A 21,642-nucleotide genomic window follows, 5' to 3' on the forward strand; every position below is an offset into this window, starting at 1 on the left:
TCGCCCCCCGCGCTCGGTCCGAGGCCGCGCCGCCAGCCCCGGGTCTTGGGGAGGGGGAGAGGGTGGCCAGAAATTTTCGGGTCACGGCCCCTTTAAATGATAATAAATAATAAAAAGGGAAGGGGAACAGCGACGGGGAGGCCCCGCCCCCTGCCTAGGGACGGTGGGCAAAGTGCGCGCCGAGGCCGCGAGCGCACAGGGGCCGGCAGGGAGCGTCCGAGGGGGAGGGGAGGGGAGGGGAGGGGAAGGGAGGGGGGCGGCCCTCGGCGCGGGAGGGCTGGGGGGACCCGGCCGGGTGGGGGACCCCTCCGCCGCCTCACCCGCCACCGAGGATGGGCCTGGCCCTGCCGAGCTCGGAGTTTCACCCTGTGCCCTCCTCTAGCCGCGGGGCTCTAGCGACTTAGCCCTCCGCCCGCCCCACCCCCAGCGCAGCCTCGGTTGCCACATCTGTAAAATGGGGATTAAACACCCGGTAATGACTCGAGCTACAGGGACGGGAAATGGGCGCAGGCCCGGGGATCGGGAGGGCGGCCAGGGCCGTGCGATGGGGGCGCCGTAGGTGGGGGGGCCTCGGGAGGGGATGGCTGCGGGAGGGGGGAGCGAGGGGGGTCAGGGCGGCGGAGTGCGTGCTGCGCCCGGGAAGATTCCCAGTGAAATCGCGATGACCCCGACCCCCTACGGGACTGTCACCCCTCCCCCAAGGAGAGGTCACCTGATGTCCCTGGTAGTAATAAGAACGGTCCTCTTCCGAGCTGCGGTGGCCGTCCGGGTGCCCACGGCTCTTCACGCCCCCATTTCAAAGACAGGAAGGCTGAGGCACAGAGTGGGGCGCGCCCCTGCTGGCGGGCCCGAGGCCCCGAGCGCTCCCTGGGGGCCCGGTGCAGGGGCGCAGGCTCCAGCGCAGATGGGGGGCTCGGGGGAGCCGCGTGGGGGGCACCTCTCTCGGGTCCTCGGGGTGGAGCTCGAGCGCAGCCCCCTCCCAGTGCCCTGAGGCGCTGACACCTTTGCAGGACATCCAGCCTCCCCGCAAATTGCAGGTTTCCTGCTCTGGGGGGTGGGGGTGGGGGTGGGGGTGGGGGGTGGGGATTCCCAAGCCAGGGGGATGGGTGCGGGGCGGCTCCCCCACCCGGCAGGCCGCAGTCCTGCCCACCAGCCCCAGGGCCTCCGTAGCCTAATGCACGCAGGTGGCGGAGCCTCCACCTGTAGGCGATTAAACACCCAGCCCCAGCTGCGGGCCTCGCCGCCCCCACCCCCTGGGGGGAGGGGCAGACACCTGCCCCGGGAGGCGAAGTTTGGAGAGACCCAGGTGAGATGGCCCTAGAGGGTCGCGGCCCCAGGCCCCCCTCTGCAAAGAGCAGGAAAGCCTCTTCCCCTCGGAAGAGCCAAACGGGTCTGAAAGCAGCCCCTGCCCCACCCCCGTTGGAGGCGTGGAGGGCGGGGGTCTCCGTGCCTCAGTTTCCCCCCTGTGAAAGGAGTCCCTGTAGCGTGGTTCTGAGGATTATACCTCCTTCTGTTCAGAAGGGGGGGCGGGAGTACCCGCAGGGGCAGGTGGGTGCTGCCCCTCCCCCACCTCTAGGGGAAAGCTGCTGCCCGGGCTTCCCTAGGGTGCCCAGCCCAGAGGGTGAGGGGCTGCGGGATTCCCAGCTGCCTCCAGCCAGAGGGATCCTATTTTTAGCCGCGGGAGGGAGGGAGGGGGACCTGAGGCGCAGCCTGGGGGCCCGCGGGGTGGGCAGCAGGCCCAGGTCCCCCACCGGCCGCGGATTCCACTTCCTGCTGTTTCTCAAGCCGGGAAGTGGGGTCCAGAGACACAGGTCCTGGAAGGTTTCTGGGCCTGCCCGTGTTGCGGGGCCCCTGTGGGTTTGGGAGGCGCCTCCCCAGGCGGGGCTGGGTGGGGGCACCCTCTTGAGAATTCACCCAGACCCCCTGCGGCCTCCTCCCCGTGGTGCTCCTCCTCCTGGGCCTTGCTCCGCGGCCGCCCTGCCTGAGGCCCTGGCCCGGGCGCCCGGAGACCTGCGCCCTCTCCCGAGCGGGCCTCAGCTCCTCGGAGGGTCCCTCCCTGACCTGGCAGGGTCACGGGGGCCCCCCAGCCTGTCACCCGTCTTATCTTCATCCGAGTACTTGTTTCCAAACACCTTTATTCATCTAACCTGCTGGACCTTGCTTGGCGCGGGCTCCAGCCCAGGCTGCGCGGCACACACTAGGTGCTCGATAAGTGCCGCTGAATGGAGGACTCCTGCGTTCCTTCCCTCCGCCCACAGGATCATTGGTGTCTTGTCTGGGCCACACGGAGCCATCACCGTCTTGATTTCCAAACCCCAAACCGAGCCAGCCTGGGGGGGGGGTCCCCTGTCACCGTCACTGGGGCTCCAGATAGTCCCTTGGAGCCGGGATCCACAGATCCACGAAAATGCAACTTTAAAAATAGAAAGAAAGAAGCAAATATACTAGTAAGAGATACAGGATCCTAAATCCAGCCTGAGTTACAGTAGTTTTTTTTGTTTTTATGATAGTCACAGACAGAGAGAGAGAGGGAGGCAGAGGGAGAAGCAGGCTCCATGCACCGGGAGCCCGAAGTGGGATTCGATCCTGGGTCCCCAGGATCGTGCCCTGGGCCAAAGGCAGGTGCTAAACCGCTGCGCCACCCAGGGATCCCATAGTTTGTTTTTTTAAAGATTTTTATTTATGTGAGAGATGGACGGATATGTTGCTGGGGGGTGGTTGCGGGGGGGCACCCCCATCATGACCTGAGCCTCCCAGATGCCCCTGAACTAGTTTCTCTATCCACATACTTGTAAAATGTCACATTTAATATTTTTTAATGGACAAGCTCCCTTGAGACAAAAGTGATCAGGATCCGGAAAATTCATAATGCGGTTGGGTCAGAGGGCCAGGCTGGGTCCAGGTAGGGGTCAGGTTGGGGTGCAGGCTGGGGTCCAGGCCGCAGTCCAAGTAGGGGGCCAGGTAGGGGTCCAGGCTGGGGTCCAGGCAGGGGTCCAGGCAGGGGTCAGGTTGGGGTGCAGGCTGGGGTCCAGGCTGTAGTCCAGCTAGGGGTCCAGGCAGGGGTCCAGGTAGGTGTCCAGGTAGGGGGTCAGGTAGGGGCCCAGGTAGGGGTCAGTAGGGGTCCAGGTAGGGCTCCAGGCCGGGGTCCAGGCCGGGGTCCAGGCTGGGGTCCAGGTAGGGGTCCAGGCTGGGGTCAAGTCGGGGTCCAGGTAGAGGTCCAAGGTAGGAGTCCAGGCTGGGGTCCAGGGGGGTCCAGTTTGGGGTCAGGTAGGGGTCCAGGCTGGGGTCCAGGCCACAGTCCAGGTAGGAGTTCAGGATGGGGTCCAGGGAGGTGTCCAGGTAGGGGTCAGATTAGGATCCAGGTTGGGGTCCAGGCCACGGTCCAGAAGGGGTCCAGGCCGCGGTCCAGGTAGGGGTCCAGGCTGGGATCCAGGTTGGGGTCCAGACTGGAGTCCAGGTAGGGGTCCAGGGGGGGGTCAGTTTAGGGTCCAGATGGGGTCCAGGCCGGCGTCCAGGCCGCGGTCCAGGGAGGGGTCCAGGTGAGCCCCCGCCCCGGACTCCTTGGTGAGCTGCGAGCACCACCTGCCGGGCACCTGCGGGGCTGCAGGCCGGGCGGGGGCGGGCCCGGGGCGCCGTCACTCCCACAGGGGCCGCCAGGTGGCGCCGAGTCACCTGGAAACGAGTTGCCGGGGCCGGACGGGGAGACTGAGGCCCGCGGGGTTCATTTTCTCCTCCGTAGCTCCTGCTGAGGCTCTACGCAGAATTCCTCCGTAAATACGGGGCTCGCGGCCAGGTTTTAGGGGGGTCCCGCATATTGCCCGGGACCTCCTTATACGAATACGTTTTCATTGTTTACCTGGGACTGAAATGAGCCCCCTCCCTCCAGGCCGGGCCCCAGGGTTCATCCCCGTTGGGCGGCCCTGGGGCGTCCCATCCCCTCGCAGGTGCACTGCACCGCCGGGTGCCTGGTCCCCGCAGCCCTCAAAGTAAGGGGGTGGCGGTCGGGAGACAAACTGGAAAAATCTCCCCTACCTGGGGCCACGTGTCTCCTTGCTTAGAGGTCGCCATGGCTCCCACCACCCTCAGGACAGGCCCGACTCGCCCCTGCAGAGCCCTCCCACCTCCCGCTCCTCTGGCCCCACAGAGGGCCTTCTGCCCGTTCATTCCTCCAACCCAGCACTTGCCTGCCTCAGGGCCTTTGCACTGCCTGTGCCCTCCGTCCCTGTGCTGTCCCTCCACCCCCACGCTCCGCTCACATCTCTCACACTCACCTGCTCCAGGAAGCCTTCCCGGACTCGCCCCCGACCAAGGTCAGGCTCCCAGTTACTGGCACAGGGCACAGAGGTCCCTTTGAGAACCCCTTTCACCGCCGTCCCCTCACGTCTCTCCAGGTAGTTTGCCCCCTTCCGTGGGAGACGAGGTTGCTCGTGGCACTGCCCAGGCCCAGCCGCAGTGCAGAGCCCGGCACCTGGAGGGGCTCTGGAAACCCGGTCCAGCCCAATGGGCTCCGGGGACCCCTCTTCCGGGACATCTCTTTTAAGCCTTTAACTGGGCGTTTCTGAGGTCACAGTAAATCCTGATACGTAACTTCACCGGGGTTCCCCCGGCAGTGACGTCTTGTGAAATTGTGCGACTATCCCACATGGACACCGAGGCAATGCACCCTCCTGGTCTGCATTTCCCCGTTTCATTATATGGGGGGGGTCCCTCCTCACCAGCCCTGCACCCTTGCCTGGCGCCCCTAACCTCTTCTCCACTCCCATGTCCCCCTGTTGGCAGGGGACATCCTTCGGGGATCGCCTCTTTGTGTCCTACGTGATCCCGGGAGATCCGCCCCGGGGGCCGCGTGTCTGCACGGCAGGGTGTGGACAGGGCGCCCACAAGTGTCCACCGCTGAGTGGCGTCCTGTGGTGTGGACGGTTGGTCTGTAGGACATCCGAGCTGTGTCCACGGTCGGTGGCCACAGGTAAAGCTGCTGCGAGCACGTGGGAACAGGTTTTCTGTGACAGGACATTTCATTTCTGAGATGAATGCCCTGGAGCCCCCTCTTAACTTTTTTTTTTTTTAACCTTCTTTTTAATAAATTGTTTCCCTGCGTGCTTGGGTAGCTCAGGGGCTGAGCGTCTGCCTTCGGCCCAGGGTGTGACCCCGGAGTCCCAGGATCGAGTCCCTCATTGGGGTCCCTGCGTGGAGCCTGCTTCTCCCTCTGCCTGTGTCTCTGCCTCTCTCTATGTCTCATGAATAAATAAATTAAAATCTTAAAAAAATATTAAAATAAAGGAGGAACCAGTGACTTCAGGTCACTGTCAAAATGGCCCCATATTTTGTCCTCTTGGCCTCATGTTAATGTCTTTGCCCACCTGGGTTGTTGGGAAGCCTGCGATGTCCCCAGAAAATCTGGGCCGTCGCCCTTCCAGGTGAGTGGGCCCTGGCCTGCGGGGCCATGGTGGGGGGGGACTCACCCCCTTGCACCCTCACCCCAGGGGCACCTGATGGGCACCCGAGGGACTCCCACTGCGCCCAGCCACGCAGCATGGCCGAGCCGTGACGTGAGCCTCTGCAGCCCGGCAGAGCCCAGGCGGCCGGAATCGCCAGTGATTGGGGCCCGCTGCTCCACCGCCCCCCGCTCTGGGTGCTCTGTGATGAGGCAGCCGCACCGAGCCAGGGAGGGCCCGTTTACTCAGTGACACCCAGGACCCTGGACGCTCCCCGCGGGGCGGAGACCTTATTTCTGCAATTTAAAACATGCACACGGGGGATCCCTGGGTGGCGCAGCGGTTTGGCGCCTGCCTTTGGCCCAGGGCGCGATCCTGGAGACCCGGGATTGAATCCCACATCGGGCTCCCGGTGCATGGAGCCTGCTTCTCTCTCTGCCTGTGTCTCTGCCTCTCTCTCTCTCTGTGACTATCACAAATAAATAAAAAAAATTAAAAAAAAAATAAAAAATAAAACATGCACACGGTGGGGATCCCTGGGAGGCTCAGTGGTTTAGAGCCTGCCTTGGGCGTGGGGCATGATCCTGGAGTCCCGGGATCGAGTTCCCCGTCAGACTCCCTGCATGGAGCCTGCTTGTCCCTCTGCCTGTGTCTCGGCCTCTCTCTCTCTCTCTGTGTGTGTGTCTTGTGGATAAATAAATAAAATCTTTAAAAAAAAAAAAACACGCACACGGTGTTCACGTTTTAATACATCTGAAGACGGGATGGAGCTCACAAAGTCACAGTTTCAAGGCAGCATGGACGAAATGTCTAGGGGTGCTTTGGAGGGAAAGTTCCGGAGAGTGGGGTGTCCCCGGCATCGCCTCCGATCTCAGGAAACACAGAGGTAAGGCCCTGCAGTGTCCAGCAGCAAGCAGGCCAGCGAGTTGGTGCGGAGCCTTGGCGGGGACAGGACGTCCTCACTAGGATTGTGTGGCACAGAAAGGACGCGCAGGGCAGCCACACGGTAGCAGCTGCTGTCCGGGCAGCACCTGTTGGGAGGGGCCCAGCTCTACCCCAGGGCGCCCTGGGGACGCTCGCTCTGCTCCCCGGCGCGGCGGGGGCCGGGGGCGCGCCCAGGGCCCAGGCCGTGCAGCTCCGCGGGCGGGGCGGCGGGGGGCGAGGGGCCGCCGAGGGGCGCAGGGGCAGACCCCGCGGAAGGCCTGGCGGAAGTGCGAGCCCAGGAAGGCGTAGAGCAGCGGGTTCAGCGCCGAGTTGCTGTAGGACATGCAGTGCGCCCAGATCTTGAGCGCGTAAGCCGCGTAGCTGCGCGGGTGCCAGGCGCCGGCGGGGCGCAGCGCCTGCAGCACCAGGAACAGCTGGATGGGGCCCCAGCAGGCGGCGAAGAGCAGGACCACGGCGGCCACCAGCCGCGAGACCCGGGCGCGCACGGCGCCCGCCCGCTCTGCCAGCAGCTGCCCCTGGGGCGGAGGGAGGAGGGAGGAGGGAGGAGGCAAGGTGGAGGCGCGCTGCGGGGCTCCCCTGCACCTCCTCTCCTCTCCTCTCCTTTCTTTTCACTTAGTATGATTTCTTATTTATTTTATTCTTTATTTTTCTTTTATACATTTGTTTTTTTATTGGTTCACTTATTATGATTTTTTAAAGCGAGCTCCGTGCCCCGTGCGGGGCTTGAACTCACCACCCGGGGATCAGGCGCTAGCGCGGCGCCCCCCATCCCCCCCAGCTTCCCCTCGCACCCGCGCACGGTCTCCCACGTTGCCGCCCCCCCCCCCCCGTCCTCCGCATGCCCCTCCCCCGGCCCGCGCAGCCTCACACCTGCAGGGCGCTGTCGGCGGCCGCGGGGCGCGCGGCTGTGCGGCCCAGGTGGCGCAGCATGGCCCCGTAGCAGGCACAGGTGGCGGCCAGCGGCAGCAGGTAGAGCGCCAACAGGTTGTAGAGCGCGAAGGCGCGCTCCAGGGCCCGGCTGGGGAAGGCCTCACTGCAGTAGGTGCGGGGCCCCGGCGAGAGGCGGTGCAGAGCCAGCACGGGCGCCGACACCGTCGCGGAGCCTGGGTCACCGGGCAGCTTGAACACTTTGCCGGAGGGACGAGGGGCGCGCGGGGGTCCCCCCATGGCTCCCCAGGGGCCTCTCCCCGCAGCGACACCGAGCCCCTCCCAGGCGCGCGCCCCCAGGGGCTCACCTTTGCAGGGAGCGCGGTTGAGCCCACTCCCCAGATGCACGCGCGCCCCAGGCCCGGAGAGGGGCCCTTGGGGCGCGCCCAGTAGCAACACCTTGTCTTGCCACCCCGTGCGCCCGGCTTCACTCACCCACCCAGATGCCGAGGCTGACCGCCAGAGCCAGGCGGGGCGTGCGGCGGTGCAGGGCGCGCAGCGGGAACACGGTCACGTACCAGCGGTCCACGCTCATGGCCGTCAGGGTGGCGCACGTGGCCTGCACCGAGACCTGCGAGCGCCGAGAGCGGGCGATTCGCCCCGTGTGGGGTCGGGGGGCCCCCCTGCCTGCGCCCACCCTGCGGCTCCCCCCGCGTGTCCACTCAGGCGCACGCGGGCTATCCTGGCAAGTTTGCTGGGGCAGGAGAGGGCACGCGCCGGAGAGGACCCAGGACAGTGGAGGCTTGAGGTCCGCTGGGGCCTGGGGTGAGGCGGGGAGACGCAGACCCACGCTAGGACCGGGGGCACTCGCGCCCCGTCACCCGCATCCCGGTCTGCATCTCCCCACCTGCCGGGCCTCCTCCCTCTCACCTGCTCGGGCTCCCCGCCCCGCCCCCGGCCCGCCCCTGGACTCCGGGGCGCACCTGCTGCATGTAGTTGATGAACTTGCACATGAAGTCGCCCAGCACCCAGGCGGGCAGCGGGTAGAGCAAGGCCGTGAAGGGCACACAGCACAGCAGGAAGGTCACGTCCGTGGCCGCCAAGATGGCTGCAGGCAGGGAGCGAGCGGGTCGTCTCAGCCACGCAGGGCTCCCCGCGCAGCCCCCGGGCCCTGCCACCTGGTCCCCCCCACCCCTGCAGCGACCTAGGGCAGAGGATTTGGGGCGCCGTCCAGGGTCAGTCCGTCCTGCAGAGCCTGCCTGGGCGGCCCCGCCCGGCTGAGCTTCAGCACCTGCCCCCCACCCTTCACCCCCTCGGAGACAGTGAGGGTGGCCCACACGTCACCACAGAGCACAGGACACCGACACTCACCTGTGCCAGGTGGGCCAGCCCTTCCTCGAATCTGTGGACCGAGCCACGGGGCAAAGGTTGCACCTGGGGTCCCGCAGCCCCGCCCCCTACTTTTGTTCAGTGCACACGGTGTTACAAGAACCGCATTCTAATCCGACACCTTCTCAAGCGGCAGGGCCATCCTCCAACCCCCCAAACCCGCCTTAACTGCCCGGCCCCGGACCCCTGGCGCACAGTTCTGGAGCTCCCGCCCAAGATAACGGGTCGGCGGTCAGCGGTGCAGGGCCGGTGGGCGGGCGCCGGCCTCTCCCCCCGGGGACCCCCGCGTGGCAGGCGGGCACCGTGCAGCGCTCTGGCGCTCACCTATGTAAAAGTTGGTCACCGTCCGCATCTGCTTGTGGCGGCAGATGACGAAAAGGACCAGAGAGTTCCCTGCCAGGCCGAGCAACATCAGCGCGGCGAAGAAGAGGGGCACGAGCCAGGCGTCCAGCAGCCGCAGCTCCGGGGCCCTGTCGTCCGAGGCGTTGGCGCCGCAGCCTGGGCAGCCCGTGGCGTTGGCCAGCGCCCACCAGGACGCGTTGGGGGCCGCCGTGGCCGCCGCGGCACGCATGGCTTCACTGCCCTCTCCCTCCTGGCCGCGCCCCGGGTCTGGAGGGCGACTCCGCAGGGCTGGGCAGCTTCTGTGATCTGTCGCAGCCCCCAGGAGTTTATACCGGGCTCCCCGCGGTGTCCCCGCCTCTCCAGCCCTGCTGGACACGCCCTCTCCTTCCTGCGCTGTCCACTCCTCTGCACAGCAAACGTCTCCCCTTTCCGTCCTCTCCTTGCACAGGAGGGGACAGGCTGGAGGAGGGGCTGGGGGGCCGCAGGAGAGTGGGGGAGGGGTAAGCCGCCTGGAGGCCTCCGTGGGCCCTGGAAGGACCATCCTAACTGGACGGGGGCACTCAGGACGGGCAGGCAGCCCGGACCAGAGCACAGAGACAAGACTGGTGACGACTTTGACCTTGCAAGTGACTGGGGGTCCAGATGGGAGGGCCGTGGCTGGTGGTGAGGCCGGCCCCAGTGGAGGCTGCAGGACGGGCGCTGCAGAGCCAGGGGAGGCTCCGAGCCAGGCAGGGCTGCCCAGGATCCCGCGGTTAGAAGACACCTGGTCTCGAAACTCAGCCTCACTAGGACTCACTGCCTCCCACCTAACCAGCACTGACAGACACTTGCCCTGGGGACGTGGGCAGTGGTGACATGGGCCCTGGTGGCCCTGGAGGTAGGAACCCAACGGAGGGCAGTTTGCAAGGACTGTAGACCCCAAACCCGCACCCAGACACGTAGCACCTGCGGTACGTGCCCGCTTGCCAGGATGTCCAGCCCTCACCGAGGACCGCCCAGGCAGAGAGATGCCACCGGTGACGAAAACGCGCCTAAGAGGTGGGGAAGGGAGGAGCGGGGAGACACACAGGGGCACGGAAGCACATCAGTCAGGGGTGGGGGGCGTAAGAGCCTGGCCTGAGAATAAGGAACGGTTAGGATGGGGAGACACAAGGTTGCCTGGAGGCAGGAATTCTGGGGGGAGACTGTTGGGTGGGTCTAAGGCAGTGGGGGGGGCACTCAGCAGGTGGCTGGAGCCTCGAGGCAGGGCTGTGGGGAGCAGAGGCAGCGCAGCTCCTGGGCAGGCGGCGGCCGGGGCAGGGGGAACTGGGAAGGGCACAGGTGCTGGGGAGGAAGGCTCCAGAAGCTGCAGCCGCCCCCCCATCCCCAGAGGGAGCACATCTACTGAGCAGTTGGTGGCCGGGGCCCAGAGCAGGGACAGATGCTCCCGGCCCCCAGCGCCCCTGCCCTGCTCGCTCCCCAGGGTGCCTTTTCCCTGGATTCCCATCAACTCCGATTTCTTTGACCTCGCCCCAGGAGTGACGTCACACAGCGGGTGCTTTTCAGGGTCCTTCAGTGGTTCCTCCTCCTCATGCTCCTTACTTGTTGCTCTTTATTTGCGAAAGCGATGGGGTCACGGGTCCTGCACGATTTCCAACAGGCCGCCTGTGGCAGCTCCTATCCCTGGGGTGTTGCTTCGCAGGGTCCCGGTTCCCCACCTTTCATGTAGGCGGAAGGGTGGGTTCTAGATTCCGCAGCAGAGTTAATTATCTTCTCTAAGCTCTCCCATAGCTCCCCATTACCTCTGAACAAAAACCAGACCTCCCGTCACAGGGGCACCAGGCTCAGGGGTGCACGCCCCGCCGTCTACCTCGGTCCCCCTGGGGCTCACTCACCCCCTGCTCTGGTCACTCTGGGTGCCTCAGGGCCTTTGCACTGGCTGTTGCCGCTGCCTGACACGCCCCTCCCACTCTGCAGCTTGCCAGTCCCTCCCTCCGAGAGCTCCTCTTCCCTCCCCACACTGTCTTGGTCACTGCTGCACCCTCAGAGCCCCTCAGGGCCCCACGGGGTGGGGGGGCAGCACTTGTTACGGGTCCTTGAGGGTGAAAGGGGGTGGGAGCTGGTGGCTTATGTTTAGAGATGAGTAAACTGAGCCGCACCGTCCAGGCTCCGGGAGGGGCTGGTGGTGCGGAGCTGGGGCTCTGGCCGGGCCAGCTGACCCCCGCCTCTGACACGGATGTCCCCTCCTTGCTGGCTACCCGGCCCGGCCTCGAGGGCAGGCATCACGCGCCTCTGGCCTCAGTTTCCCCGCCTGTTCCTGGGGGCTGAGTGCCCCCCCATCCCCCGCCGGTGGCCAGCGATCTGCAGGCACCATGGCCTGGGCCCCCGCCCGCCGCGTCCAGCCCGCAGGCTCCGCCCCGGCCCGCCCCTGGGCGCCCGTCACTTCCTGCACGGCCGCGAGAAGGCCCTGCCGGGCTGCGGCGACAACAGCAGCCGGGCCATGGTCGCGCTGGAGAACCCGGAGGGCAGCTCGGAGGAGGCGGCGGCGGCGGTGGGAAGCCCCCCGGGCGGGCGGCGGACGCTGTGAGCGCGGCGGGGCGGGCGGGCCGTGCCTCCTGGGCCTCCAGCACCCCTGCGCTCCCCTCTCCCCTGCTGTCTGCCTGCAGCCCGGGCCGCCCCGCCCCTTTTCCTTGGGGGACCCCGGCCGGAGGGCTGGGGGTGGGGGTTGGTTGCCACCCGGTGTTTGGGCAGAGGGAGCACAGCCCGTTTGTGCCCTCGCAGGCCTGAGGGGCCAGAGGGCCCCCCACCCCGGGCCGGGTGTGCACTCGCTGGGGGCGGGGGGTGGGTTGGATCCCCTGGCCCAGGCCGCCTGCTGGGGTCCGAGGTGCGGCCACCTGGTGGACCCGGAAACCCTCCAGGCGCCCTGGGCATGCCCCCCACGCCGGCCTGCGCTTACCTGTGGGGATTCTCAGCCCCCCACCCCGGAGCGCACGGGGCTCTTTGTTCATATGCGAGGACTTAATAGATTAGGTGTGCGTGGGGGGGGGGGTGCTTAAAACCTGGGTGGGCAGAGCGCAAGCGGGGGAGCCACCCACTCTGGGTACAGACCCCAGTAGGCCCGGGGCAGGTTCCCGGCTAATCAGGGTGTCCCGGCAGGAACCCGGGCCATCCGCCCTGTGGTCCTGGTTTGGGGAGTGGGCAGAGGGGCAAGGACAGGGCTGCGTCCTCCGTGGGCTGGCCCGGCTGCCGGGGCAGTTGACGCCACCTTCCGTGCCTCAGTTTCCTCCTCTGTAAAATGAGATAGAACAGAGGCCTCTCCTCAGAATGGCTGGGATGCGGGGGGAGCTCTAGAGTCCTGCACCCGGCAGAACGGAGCATCCATTCTTTTTTTTTTTTTTTCCTTTAAGATGTTATGTATTTGAGAGAGGAAGAGTGTGCGGGGCGGGGGGGGGGTGGGGAGCGGAGGGGGAGACAGAGAGGCAGACGCCCTGATGAGCTGAGCCCTGCGTGGGGCTGGTCCCAGAGCCCTGACCCGAGCCAAAGTCAGAGGCTTAACCAGCTGAGCCACCCAGGTGCCCTGGCAGCATCCGCTTCCTTAAGGATCGACTGAAACATTTTAGTACTTTGTTTCATTATTGCTTCCTTATTCCCGCAGCCTTACTGGAGGTCTCCACCTGGGTCTCTCCCTAGAAGCCATGTGGGTCTCTACCCATGTGGGTATTTACCTTCCTTTGAGGGGCCTCCCCCATCCAGAGGGAGTGTCAGCCTCCGGTGGGTCCCCGCCGGAGCTCCCTCACCTCACCTCTGTGTGTCCCCCAGGGGTGTGGTCACTGCTGGGGGCCCCAGTTGGCCCCACCCCAGCCTGAGTCACCTCTGGGCGCTGAGCCCTCCCTCCTCGGTTTCCTGCTTCGGGAAATAGGTTCCTCTCTCGCCTCTTCCTGGGGTGTGGGGGGGGAGCGGCACCACAGAAGGTACGTGTTAGGCCAAGGCAGCAGGTGACAGAAGGCCTCGCTCCGCAGCCTGCAGGGAATAGAACTGGGGGAGGCAAGGGGGCCTGTTCCCCCCAGACCCAACCCGATGGAGCCTCTGTTTCCGCCTTGGGCCTGTCCTCCCTCACTGGACACAGCAGACATTTCCTGAGCCCCGTGGGTCCCCAGTTCCCCCATCTGTAAAGTGATCTCTCCAGGTGGCATGGGAAACAGATGGACCGGCCACTCGGGCAGGGGCTGGGGGCACAGCCCGTCTGTGAGTGTCTAGTGTGGGAGGCAGGGGCTAAGGAGTAAACAGACGTGGACCGACCAGCTGATTAGGTTGGGCAGGAGCAGGGCGGTGCCGTTTAGCAGCCCCAGAGGTGCTGAGAAGGTGTACTTGAGGCAGCAGGCTCAGCATGTGCAAAGGCCCTGGGGCAGACTGTTCCTGGGGGGGGGTGAGGCACAGTGAGGGGGCCCCTGTGTCTGCAGCAGAGAACCCTCAACCGTCATTGCACATCTCATCTCCTGGGACCAAGGGCTGCTGCCTCTGCCCTGCCCACTCCCATGTCCTCGCTCTCTTGATTGGGGATCCAGGACCCGCACGGGGCCCCAGAGGCCGCATTTCTTGTCTTCTGATGGAATCTGGTTCAAGTGGGCAAGCCTGAGCTGGTGGCGGGACCCCGATTCCAGGGCTCGGCTCAGGACATGAGGCCCCTGCGCGGGGGCCTGGCGCAGACCCCTGTGTTCACATGATGGGGGCAGCGCTGCGCTGGCCCTGGGGGGCGTGGGAGCCGCACGTGGTGGCAGAGCAGGGGAGGGCCCGGCTGGTCTTAGCTGGGGGGCGGCCTGAGGGGCCCCCACAGGACTCCGTGGGCTCAGGGGGGCTGGAGGGCAGTGCACCTGCTCAGACGGGCCGGGTCCTGGCCCTGCCGCAGGCCCGAGGCTGTGGGGAGCCGCCAGCGTCACAGCCCCACGACCCGAGGGCTCGGCCGGGCCCTGACAGCGCCCGATAGCCCCCCCCGGATGCGGACTGTTATCAGCCCGGCCAGGCTGCCGTCCTGGACTCCGTCCAGCCCTCGTGGTGGGGGTGCCCGGGCCTCAGGGAGGCAGCCCTCACTCGCCGGCTCTGTGCTGACTTGATTTGCCTCGTCCTGACGCAGCTGCCTTCGTGGAGACCGTGGGGTCTCGGCTTAGTGGCTCCGTGCCTCTGTGGCAAGTCTGTGCAAGAGACAGTGAACTTTCAATCCAGGGACGGGGCTGGGAGCAATAGGGGGTGAGCTCCCCACCTCAGGAGGACACCAAGCCGGTTGTGCCTGGGTCCGTGGGGGAGGGTGCCCGACCTGCCCCCTGGCTCTCAGGGCCCCTTCCACACCCACGGGCCCCTACAGAGGCCGTTCTTAATCCTCACGGTGCAGAGGGAGCTGAAGCTCCAGGCTGCACAGCAAAGCGTCCTCGCAGGGATTTGAACTCAGGGCTGAGATTCCAGGCTCTGAGCTGACCGGTGCCCCTGCCTGTGCGCTCCTGGCAATGGTGCCATGGGGCCCGCACCCCCCACCCCCGGCCTGGCGGCTCGGGTCCCAGCAGCCTGTTTGCTTGTTCGGCATGAGGGCCTTTCCCTCCAGGACACACACGCAGCTGTGGATGCTCCACGCGTGTTCCAAGCCCCTCGTCCCCACTGCCCTGGAGTTCCATGGTTTGGAAGGGACAGGCCACGCTTCTGTGTTTAGTTTGTGTCCTGCGAGCTTCGGGGACCAGGAGAATCTGGCGGGTATTTGGACTCTGGGTTCTACTCAGTCTTGGGACCGTGGGATGCCGCGGAGAGGGATCCTGTGCAGTGGCAGGGCCGTGAGCGTCCGCGTGGGGCTCACGGTGCGGTGGGCGGGGTGGGCGCTTACCAGGGACGCTGAACGTCCGGCGATCAGAGAAGCAGAGCCGTGAGGTGTCACCTGGGGGCCGGGGCCTCCTGAGAGCCCTGGACAGAGCCGATGGGAGCCTGGGGCGCCGCTGGGTGGGTGTGGCGTGCTGGGGCGGGGGAGGCCGCGCGCTCACCTGCCGGCGGGGTGGAGGGGCAGGCCACCTTCCCCGGGCGTCCACGTAGCGCCCCCGCTGCGCCGGGCCCGGTGGGTGGCCTGGCCAAGCCGCTAATCCATCTCCACAATTAAGGCCGTTTGCTCGGAGGAGGGCAGATTAGCTCCACGCGGCCGCCCAGCCCTGCCGCTGGGCCCACTGCTGGGGCTCCGGGGATTTGAGGCGCACGGGCCTGGGCACTGCCTCTGGACTCCTGGGGGCCCGCGAGGTCTCTTGAGAAACTCCCAGAGGAGGGCGCGCCCAATCCCGGAGCTCGGCCGGCAGGGGCGGTTAAGGCCTGGGAGCCTGGATGGGGGGAAGGAGGGGAGCTTCCCGTGGCCACCCACCCGCTACGTGCGTCCGGGCCAGTGGTTCTCTTCTCCGGACCCCAGGTTACGAATTTGTCATCACAACGGTTTGGGCCTCGTGGGAGATGTGACCCCAAAGCGAAATGTTGAGGGTCTAGAGAGCTCCCCGTTGCCGAGGGAAAGCGAGCAGGTGATGGCCACGGCCCGGGGCGATGGCGGGTTCTGAGGCCTGCCTCCCTACCCAACCCCGGCCCACAGGCCCCTTCCGGGCTGCCTGCCCGCTCTGGCTGGCTCCCAGGTGAAGAGGCTGTCAGCCTCCAAGCGGAAGCAGCACTTCATCAACCAGGCTGTGCGGAACTCAGACCTCGTGCCCAAGGCCAAGGGGCGGAAGAGCCTCCAGCGCCTAGAGAACAGTGAGCAGGGCTTGGGGGCACCTCCTGGGGGTTCCTCGGTGAGGACGCTGTGTGTGTTGGCATCATCTGCTGCTTTGGCCGCGCGTCTGACCCTGAGCTGGGCCCCGCTGCCGCTGGGCCGTAAGGAGCTCTGGGCATTGGAGCTTGGGTTTTCAAAGACGCGGAGGAGTTCGACAAGCCGGGGAGAAGTAGGCGCTCCAGGGGTGCAGGCTCCGTGGTGTCTGTGCCTTCTGGGGAGGACGGCAGGAGCGGGGACGTGGGGAGACTGGAGGGCCCTGATACAGAGGCCAGGGTGGAAAGACGGCTCTCGGGTTTCTGTGGAGACTGGGGGGCCCCTGTGCCGGCCCCCAGCCCAGAGACCCTCTGTTTCCATCTAGCCCAGTACCTCCTAACCCTGCTGGAGACAGACGGGGGCACAGCTGGCCTGGACGATGGGGACCTGGCCCCCCCGGCAGCACCCGGCATCTTCGCAGAGGCCTGCAGCAATGAGACCTACGTGGAGGTGGGGCCCGGGCCCCCCTCCTGTCTCCCTCTGCTCCGGCCCCCTGGCGCCTCCCCCATCCTTGCTCCACCGCCACACCTGGCCCTGCCGATCCTCCCCCTCTGGTCCCTTGACCAGCCTGTTTCCCCCGGGGTCCCCGGCCCAAGCCAGCGCTCCCACGGCACCCCGGGTCTTCCCAGCACTCCTGGGGCATCTGCCCATCACTGGGAATGAAGGAGTCCCCGGGGGCGGATTTGGCTGGTGTCCATCCCCCGCCCAGACAGCAGGTCCCCCCGGGGGCAGCCGCGCCCACCAGGGGTGTGTCCGTGCGCTGTGGCCCTCTGCACGCCGCCGAGTGGGGAACCCGAGGCTGGGGACGCACAGTCCTTAGCCCAGGTCCTGCCCGCCTCTCTTGTAGGTCTGGAATGACTTCATGAACCGCTCCGGGGAGGAGCAGGAAAGGGTTCTCCGCTACCTGGAGGATGAGGGCAAGAGCAAGGCGCGGAGGAGGGGGCCTGGCCGCGGGGAGGACCGCAGGAGAGGTGAGGGCCTACACAGGAGGTTGGGGGGCTCCCCCCAGGGCTGGACTGGGGGGCCTGGCCTGTGGTGTTGTGGGCGGGGCCGGGCTGAGGGGAGGAGCCTGGAATGTGGGCGGGGCCTGGTGTGGGTGGGGAGGAGCCTGGTGGGGGCGGGGCCTGGGGCGGGTGGGGAGGAGCCCGGGTGGGAGGAGCCTGGCATGGGGGCGGCCTGGAGATGGGTGAGAAGGAGCCTGGTGTGGGGGGGCTTGAGGGCAGGTGGGAGAGAGCCTGGTGTGTGGTCGGTGCCCTGGGGCTGGTCGGAGGAGCCTGGTGCGTGGGCGGAGCCTGGGGCCAGGGGGGAGGAGCCTGCTGTGGGCGGGGCCTGGGGCAGTGGGGGAGGAGCCTGCAGTGGGCGGGGCCTGGGGCAGTGGGGGAGGAGCCTGCTGTGGGCGGGGCCTGGGGCAGTGGGGGAGGAGCCTGCAGTGGGCGGGGCCTGGGGCAGTGGGGGGAGGAGCCTGCTGTGGGCGGGGCCTGGGGCAGTGGGGGAGGAGCCTGCAGTGTGCGGGGCCTGTGCCGGTGGGAGGGGCCTTGTGGGCGGGTCAGAGGCTCGCTGCAGCCAATGCCCCACGCAAGGAAATCCCGTAGAGGACCCAGCCTACACGCCCCGCGACTGCTTCCAGCGCATCAGCCGGCGCCTGAGAGCCGTCCTCAAGCGGAGCCGCATCCCCATGGTGAATACCCGTCCAGGCCTCCTCTTTCTCCACCGGCTCGGTCTTTTTCGTGGCCTTATTTTCTCACCTTCTCAGTTGGCGGTGGTGTGATGGGTGATACGTCACGCAGTGCAGGTGGTGTTGGTGGAGACAAGGCAGGATGCAGACCCGTGTGATCAGAGTGCAGGAACCAGGCCCGGAAAGGGCTTTCCATGAGGGCGGGAGGGGCAGGGACGATGCAGGTGGGTTCCTGGAGGATGTGTAGGAGTTCACCAGGGGGAAGGCACAGGAGCTGGGTAGCACGGAGCTATCTCAGTCCTGGTATCTTTGGGAAGGGTTACATAGCCTCAGGGAGCAGGTCAAAGGCCACATTTGAACCTAGGGCTGCAGAGGCTGCAGAGGCTGCCCAGGGCAGGGGGCCTGGACAGCTCGTCCGCAGTGTGACCTCCGGCCTCACCCCTGGGCCCTTTTCTCCTGCAGGCAACGCTGGAGACCTGGGAGGAGCGGTTGCTGAGGTTCTTTTCTGTGTCCCCCCAGGCCGTGTACACGGCCATGCTGGACAACAGGTGACTGGGGGGAGTGAGCGCGGTAGGCTCCGCCGGGGGTCTGGCTCCGGCCCACCGCCACCTACTGTCCATTCCTCTCCAGCTTTGAGCGGCTCCTGCTTCACGCCGTCTGCCAGTACATGGACCTCATCTCAGCCAGTAAGTGCCGCTGGTCTGCAGGAGCCCCTCCCCCCGCCCGCAGCCTGGGGAAACCAAGGCCAGAGTCATGGGGGGGCATGAGCATGGGGCTGGCAGTGGGACTGAGCAGTAATTCATCAGAGGCTCCTCCATGCTGGGTGATGCTGTGGGCACAGGTGCTCCTCGCTGAGCATCTTCACGGCACAGGGAGAGAGGGGCCTGTGTGGCACATCCGGGGACCCCCAGAGGAGACGCAAGGTTCTATTTAGCCATAGCCCCCTCCACTGTGCCACACGTGTGACATGTCTCTCCTCCTGGAGCCTGTGTCCCCACTTTTACAACGGAGGTGTCAGGACACAGTCCCCCAGGGAGGGCCCTCCGGGTACCCCATTGGGTCCTCGCTCCTCATCTACGCCTCATGCCTGGAGTTGCTGGGGAGATGGTTCCCATGGCAACCCCAGGGGGGTTCCTCCTACCTGCTCCCCTGGTGGATTCGCAGCCCCCATACTTCTCTTTGTTCCCGCAGACTCGGGACAGAGGGGCTGCGCTGGGGGGTGCCTCTCTGCGGGGGCCGAGCTGTGACCTGAACACAGGGAGGGTGGGATTAGGGGGGGACCGAATGGCCCCGCCAAAGGCCAGAAGCGGGTGGAGCTTGGGTGGCGCTTGGCTGTTCAGGTGTGGGGTGGAGGGGGGGATCCGGGGCTGGGCCACCCTGAGCCTTGAGGCTGAAGACTGGGGCCCCAGCCCCCGCAGCGTGTTCCCTGCTGCTCTCCTCGGCCTCGCAGGCGCGGACCTGGAAGGCAAGAGGCAGATGAGGGTCAGCAACCGGCACCTGGACTTCCTGCCGCCCGGGCTGCTCCTGTCCGCGTACCTGGAGCAGCGGAGCTGATGGCGGCCCCCGCGGCCTCCCCGGCGCCAACACCTCGATGCCATTTGCTGCAGTGTCTTTATTATTTTGAGAATTCGTCCCTGTAGACTCGCTGCCCGCGGGTGGCGCCCTTCACCTGGCCCTGCCTGTCGCCTCTCCCAGGTAACCGCCCGCGGGGCCTGGGGCTGCCCGGGCCTCGTGCGAGCGGCGAGAGCGGCCCGGCCCCGTCCCCGACCTTCGTTCTGCTTTCCCGGCCCGGCCCAGCGCCTGAGCAAGGAGTGAGAGGCTGGGTTTTTATCACTTTTAATGAATTTGGCATGATTTGTTGTAGATTTTTAAAATTTCCCTTTTGGGAAGAAAAACCAAAAACTTGCCCCAGCTGATACATTGGGGGACTTAGTTCCCTTCCCTGCTTGACCCCCCCCTCCCAGTTTTTGGGTTGGATTGGGGGGGTGTCTCTGGGGCTCTGCCCCTTTTTCCAGGAGTGGTACGTCGTGTGTGCGTGTGCGTGCGTGTGTGTGCGTGTGCCCCACAACCTAGAACAGAAGCTCCGTGTTAGAGGCTGGTCTTCCCCGCCCTGGGGTGTGCGCTGCTCTCGCCTGGTGGCTCCTGGGGCTTTGTCTGCTCTGCACACCTCCTCCCTGCATCCTGGAGGTCGGAACTTCCAGCCAGAAGCCTCTGCCCTCGGACTGCCCCACTCCCCTCCCTCTGCCCCCTCCCCCCGGCCCGGCCCCTGCCTGTTACCTTGGGGTGTCCTCGCACCGGTCACCCCGGCGTGTCCCTCAAAATCAGGGCCGGGGGACAGCCCTCCCGTGTGTGTGGCTAGTTGTGCTTTGGGAAAAGTGGAGAGTTCAATAAATTTCTGGTGCTCTGGTCTCCAGCTGTGGGGTCTTCCTTTGGGGCAGTGCTGGGGGCACCGTGGGTGCTCAGGACGAGCTTGGGTCTTGGTCATCGGGGCTGCATGAGGGACACCCCACGTGCGAGGCCGGTGTGGGGGGACATGCTGCGGCGGCCGTACCCTCCCAGGTCCCGGGTGCAAGCCCCAGCCCCGCCACCTCCCAGATGACCACTATCCCAAAAGTCACTGGCATGAGCTTCCTGGGGTGCCAGCACCTAGTACCGTCCTGTGGCTCCAAACCACAGGAATTTGTCATCTGCCAGCCCCGGGAGCCACAAGTCCAAACTCAACCTGCGGCGCAACCGTGAAGCTCCTGGGAGGCTCCTTCTTCCTCTTCCAGCCTCTGGGGGTCCCGGGGGGTTCCTGGGGGTCCCTGGCCTGTGGCCGCATCATTCCCGGCCGGGTCCCTGCCTTCACGGGGCTTCCTGCGGTCCTTCCCGGTCTTTCCTGTGTCTGGGGCTGGCCGGGTCCTGCGGGACGTCCCGGCTGGGCTTGTCCCATGACGGCTCCCACGCTGTCCCTGTGGAGGGTCCCCGAGTGCAACCCAGAGGGGGGCGGGAGCTGTGACCCCCCAGGGCAGATCTGTGTCAACTACGGGGGCCCTTCTCCTTCCGGTGTGCGCTCCAGCCCCTGCACCCCCTGGGACTCGAGGATTTGCTTCCTAGTCTGCGTCACCAGCCTGTGGAGAGCTTGGGGTTTGGGGGGGTCTCTGAGTGCCCGCCGGGCGCCAGGGGAGCTGGTGTGGCTTGTCCAGGGATCAGGGCTGCGCCCCCTAAGCCCGCCTGCGCCCACCTGCGGACCGGCCTGCGCCCACCTGGGGGACCCCCTGTGCCCACCTGGGGGACCCTTTGCACCCACCTGGCGGCTGCCTGCACCCACCTGGCGGCCCAGCCTACGCCCACCTGGAGGACCCCCTGAACCCACCTGGCGGCCCAGCCTACGCCCACCTGGAGGACCCCCTGCGCCCATCTGGCGGCCCTGCCTGTGTCCACCTGGGGGACCCCCTGCTCCCACCTGGGGTACCCTCTGCACCCACGTGGCGGCCCCCTCTACCCACCTGGCGGCCCAGCCTACGCCCACCTGGAGGACCCCCTGCGCCCACCTAGCAGCCCCACCTGCGCCCACTTGGGGTACCCCCCTGCACCCGCCTGGTGGTCCTGCCTGAGCCCACCTGGGGACCCCCCTGCACCCGCCTGGTGGTCCTGCCTGAGCCCACCTGGGGACCCCCTTGCACCCACCTGGCTGCCCGGCCTAGCCCACCTGGAGGACCCCCTGTGCCCAACCTGGCGGCCATCGGACACGCTAGAGCGTGCACGGCCACGAGATGCCCCGGAGGCCGTGGAGTGGGGGGGAGGGGCACGCGGGTTCCCCAAGGGTAGGGCGTTGCCCACTCACGGGCGGACCCCGCGTGGCCGGCGTCACCGTGGAGCCGCGGGCACCGGACGTTGGGACGCAGGCGCTGCTCGGTCGGTCAGGCCTCCACGTGTGGAGCCTCAGTTTCCCCACACGCGGATGTCCGGGGAGAAAAGCAAAATATGGAACGCTTCACGAATTTGCGTGTCATCCTTGCGCAGGGGCCATGCTAATCTTCTCTGTATCGTTCCAATTTTAGTATATGTGCTGCCGAAGCGAGCACGAACCCCAGAGCGGCCCAGCGAGTATTTATAGTTGCAAGATGAAATCACTTTACACAAAGGGTGAACTTTTCCACACCGGGGTCAGCGACCTCTCTCTTCTTCCATATTCCCAAAGCAGGTAGGGCAGCCAG

At 66.3% G+C, this 21,642-nt stretch overlaps 2 protein-coding genes and 1 non-coding gene across 3 annotated transcripts; 1 reads left to right on the top strand and 2 right to left on the bottom strand.

The window, feature by feature from the left end:
- Nucleotides 1-6,166: 6,166 nt before the first annotated feature.
- KISS1R (KISS1 receptor) lies at nt 6,167-11,322 on the bottom strand. The gene is given in 6 exon segments (XM_077860776.1): nt 6,167-6,543; nt 6,545-6,895; nt 7,251-7,483; nt 7,743-7,878; nt 8,231-8,355; nt 8,961-11,322. Coding segments are annotated over 6 exon segments (1,461 nt in total). The 5' UTR covers nt 9,520-11,322; the 3' UTR covers nt 6,167-6,486.
- Nucleotides 11,323-11,395: 73 nt separating this feature from the next.
- R3HDM4 (R3H domain containing 4) lies at nt 11,396-19,856 on the top strand. Its single transcript, XM_077860778.1, has 8 exons — nt 11,396-11,540; nt 15,562-15,716; nt 16,094-16,218; nt 16,616-16,739; nt 17,361-17,446; nt 17,906-17,991; nt 18,074-18,129; nt 18,894-19,856. Exons 1-8 carry the CDS (start codon nt 11,458-11,460, stop codon nt 18,995-18,997), a joined length of 819 nt encoding a protein of 272 aa, XP_077716904.1. The 5' UTR covers nt 11,396-11,457; the 3' UTR covers nt 18,998-19,856.
- Nucleotides 19,857-21,403: 1,547 nt separating this feature from the next.
- On the bottom strand, nt 21,404-21,510 carry LOC144291285 (U6 spliceosomal RNA). The gene has a single exon (XR_013358593.1). It is a non-coding gene; the product is annotated as a U6 spliceosomal RNA (small nuclear RNA).
- Nucleotides 21,511-21,642: the final 132 nt, after the last annotated feature.

This window comes from Canis aureus, chromosome 19, assembly GCF_053574225.1.
Source record: "Canis aureus isolate CA01 chromosome 19, VMU_Caureus_v.1.0, whole genome shotgun sequence".
In the NCBI taxonomy this organism is placed as follows: domain Eukaryota; kingdom Metazoa; phylum Chordata; class Mammalia; order Carnivora; family Canidae; genus Canis; species Canis aureus.

Excerpts from the sequence above, each read along its gene's own strand:
- R3HDM4 (XM_077860778.1), top strand. The coding sequence starts at position 11,458 with ATGGTCGCGCTGGAGAACCCGGAGGGCAGCTCGGAGGAGGCGGCGGCG. Across the intron at positions 16,740-17,360 it reads CGGGGAGGACCGCAGGAGAG|AGGACCCAGCCTACACGCCC; the intron begins GTGAGGGCCTAC and ends GAAATCCCGTAG. Across the intron at positions 17,447-17,905 it reads AGCGGAGCCGCATCCCCATG|GCAACGCTGGAGACCTGGGA; the intron begins GTGAATACCCGT and ends TTTCTCCTGCAG.